Source organism: Wolffia australiana, chromosome 5 (assembly GCF_029677425.1).
Source record: "Wolffia australiana isolate 7733 chromosome 5, ASM2967742v1".
In the NCBI taxonomy this organism is placed as follows: domain Eukaryota; kingdom Viridiplantae; phylum Streptophyta; class Magnoliopsida; order Alismatales; family Araceae; genus Wolffia; species Wolffia australiana.
In genome coordinates this window covers 7177501-7180546 of record NC_135839.1, presented here as the reverse complement: position 1 = coordinate 7180546, position 3046 = coordinate 7177501, and the positions used below count along the sequence as shown (strand labels likewise).

Genomic DNA, 3046 nt, shown 5'->3' with positions numbered 1-3046 from the left:
TCCTTCTTTCTTCTCCCCTCTTCTCCTCTGTCTATGGTTCCTTCTCATTCTCAATTCCTATCAAACTTCATCACAAAAAGAGAAAAAAAGTTGTAAATTTTCTGGTCCACGGCTTCTTGTTTACTGTTGCTCAAGCATCTTGTGAAAGAAATCTTTGAATGCAACGGAAGGAATCCAGATTTAGGAAAGAAATTCACAAGTTTTGATTGATATTTAGCGTCAGTTGGTCCGAAGGACAAGAAGAAACGCTGGAAATTTCATCGCAACGCAGATTTTCCTCTTTATTTCCACCGGGAAGAGAAAAAATACAAATTTCCCAAGGGGAAACTGAAAAAATTTGAATCAAATTTGGCGTCAAGAGGGCGGCGAGGTGAATTGAGGTTGTTCGCGGCGTTGACATTCTTCGATTATAGTTGAATTGCACGGCGAGTGTGTTCTTCTAGAGAAGCTGGGCTTTCTTGGTTGAGGTTTATCTGCGAGAAGTGAAATCGAGGATCAAAATTTCTTCGATACTGATAGAGAAATTGCAACAATAATCGTCGATTGCGTCGATAAAGATCAAGAGCACGCAAGAGAGAGAAGAAGAAGAAGAAGAAGAAGAAGAAGAAGAAGAAGCTTACAGATTGGAGGATTGAAGGCTATTTCTCTAAAGTATTCGAGAAAGAAGCCTCTGTTCTCCTTCAGAAGTTCCTTCCATACTGCAGGTTTAACGTAAACATGTTAGGAGAAAGAGAGAGAGAGAAGGAGAGAGAGAGGGGGGGAGAGGGAAGCCGAGAGAGAAACAGAGAGAAAGACAGAGAAGGATAGAGGAGGGGGGAAGCAAAGAGAGTGAAGGAAAGAAATAGGGGAGAGAGGGAAGCAGAGAGAGAGGAGAGAGAGAGGGGGGGGGAGAGGGGAGCAGAGAGAACGACAGAGAGAGAGAGAGAAGGATAGAGTGGGGGGAAGCAAAGAGAGAAGGAAAGAAAGAAGGGGGAGAGGGAATCACAGAGAGAGAGAGAGAAGCGTAGAGAAGGGGAGAAGCAGAAAAAGAGGAGAGAAAGAGGGGGGAGAGGGAAGCAGAGAGAGAGAGAGAGAAAGATAGAGTAGGGGGAAGCAGAGAGAGAAGGAAAGAAAGAAGGGGGAGAGGGAATCACAGAGAGAGAGAGAGAGAGAGAGAGAGAGAGTTGGGTAGTGAAGCAGAGAGAGAGGATAGCGAAGGAGTGTGAGGGGGGGAGAAGCAGAAAGAGATGGGGGGGGGAAGAAGCAGAGAGAGAGAAAGAAAGAGAAGGACGGGGAAAGAGAGGGGGGGAGTGAAGCACAGAGAGAGATGGAAAGAGAAGAAGAGAGAGAGGGGGGAAAGAAGCAGAGAGGGAGAGAAGGACAAAGAAGAAAAGACAAGGGGGGAGAGAAGCAGAGAGAGGGAGAGAATGACAAAGAAGAAGAGAGAGAGAGGGGGGGGAAGAGAAACAGAGAGAGGGACAGAATGACAAAGAAGAAGAGAGAGAGATGGGGAAGAGAAGCAGAGAGAGGGAGAGAATTACAAAGAAGAAAAGACAAGGGGGAAGAGAAACAGAGAGAGGGAGAGAATGACAAAGAAGAAGAGAGAGGGGGGGGGGAAGAGAAACAGAGAGAGGGAGAGAATGACAAAGAAGAAGAGAGAGGGGGGAAGAGAGGCAGAGAGAGGGACAGAATGACAAACAAGGAGAGAGAGGGGGGAAGGGAAGCAGAGAGAGGGACATAATGACAAAGAAGAAGAGAGAGAGATGGGGGGGAAGAGAAGCAGAGAGAGGGACAGAATGACAAAGAAGAAAAGACAAAGGGGAAGAGAAACAGAGAGAGGGACAGAATGACAAAGAAGGAGAGAGAGAGAGGGGGGGGGGGAAGAGAAGCAGAGAGAGGGACAGAATGACAAAGAAGAAGGGAGATTAAAAGGGGGAAGAGATGCAGAGAGAGGGACAGAATGACAAAGAAGAAGGGAGATTAAAAGGGGAAGAGATGCAGAGAGAGGGACAGAATGACAAAGAAGAAGGGAGATTAAAAGGGGAAGAGATGCAGAGATTGGGACAGAATGACAAAGAAGAAGGGAGATTAAAAGGGGAAGAGAAGCAGAGAGAGGGACAGAATGACAAAGAAGAAGGGAGATTAAAGGGGGAAGAGATGCAGAGAGAGGGACAGAATGACAAAGAAGAAGGGAGAGGGAGGGGAAGAGAAGCAGAGAGAGAGAGAGAGAGGACAGAAAAAGAGAGACAGGGGGAAAAGAAGCAGAAAGTGGGAGAGAATGACAAAGAAGAAGAGAGAGGGGGGGAGAGAAGTAAAGAGAGAGAGAAGACAGAGAAGAAGAGGGAGCGGGAAAAAGGCAGAGAGAGAGAAGACAGAGGAGGGAGGGAGGAACAGAGAGATTGTGGGGGATAAGGAGAGAGAGAGAAGACGGAGGAGGGAGGAACACAGAGAGAGAGAGAGGGCAGAGTAGGCAGAGGGTGGGGGATAGAGAGAGAGAGAGGGAAAGAGGGAGGAAAAGGAACGAGAGAGATGGAAGGACAGAGAATGGGAGACGGGAAGAGAAAGAGAGAGAGAATGACAGAGAAGGCGACGGAGGACAGAGGAAGGAGAGATAAGCAGAGAGAGAGGGAAGGAGAGACAGAGAGAAGAAGAGAGAAGGAGAGAGAGTGGGCGAGAGAAGCAGAGAGAGAGAGAGAGAGAGAGAGAGAGAGAGAGAGAGAGAGAGAGAGAGAGACCGGTGAGGGTGATGAGAGGGGGAATGCCGGCGCGCGTGGAGAGAGCCTGAGCGGTGTCGTCCCGGCCCATGCCCAGCACCAAACACTTCTCTATCAAGTGCTGCACCTGCCCATCACATATCATCCCCAAACACTCAACACCCGCCATTTCCCATCTCCCATTTCCCAAGCCATGCTCGTAATCTAATAAAAGATTACTCACCATTCTTATGTAGCTCTCCGGCTCGCAATCCAAGCACCACGCCCCCTCCTCGTGCGTTCCCCCGCCACAACTCATCATCCCCAACACAAACAACAAGAAGAAGAACAATGAAGAAGAGATGAAGAACAGC

At 48.3% G+C, this 3046-nt stretch overlaps 1 protein-coding gene across 1 annotated transcript in view; it reads right to left on the bottom strand.

The window, feature by feature from the left end:
• Positions 1-255: 255 nt before the first annotated feature.
• The window catches only part of LOC144703039 (uncharacterized), a 3407-nt gene continuing 616 nt past the window's right edge, over positions 256-3046 (bottom strand). The window contains exons 1-4 of the mRNA XM_078575115.1: positions 2917-3046; positions 2715-2820; positions 621-698; positions 256-473 (exon numbers count right to left, since the gene is read on the bottom strand). The exon at positions 2917-3046 is cut by the window's right edge and continues 616 nt beyond it. Of these exons, the coding sequence (XP_078431241.1) occupies positions 355-473; positions 621-698; positions 2715-2820; positions 2917-2994 (381 nt within the window). The 5' untranslated portion in view covers positions 2995-3046 and the 3' untranslated portion in view covers positions 256-354. The remainder of the gene's footprint in view (positions 474-620; positions 699-2714; positions 2821-2916) is intronic.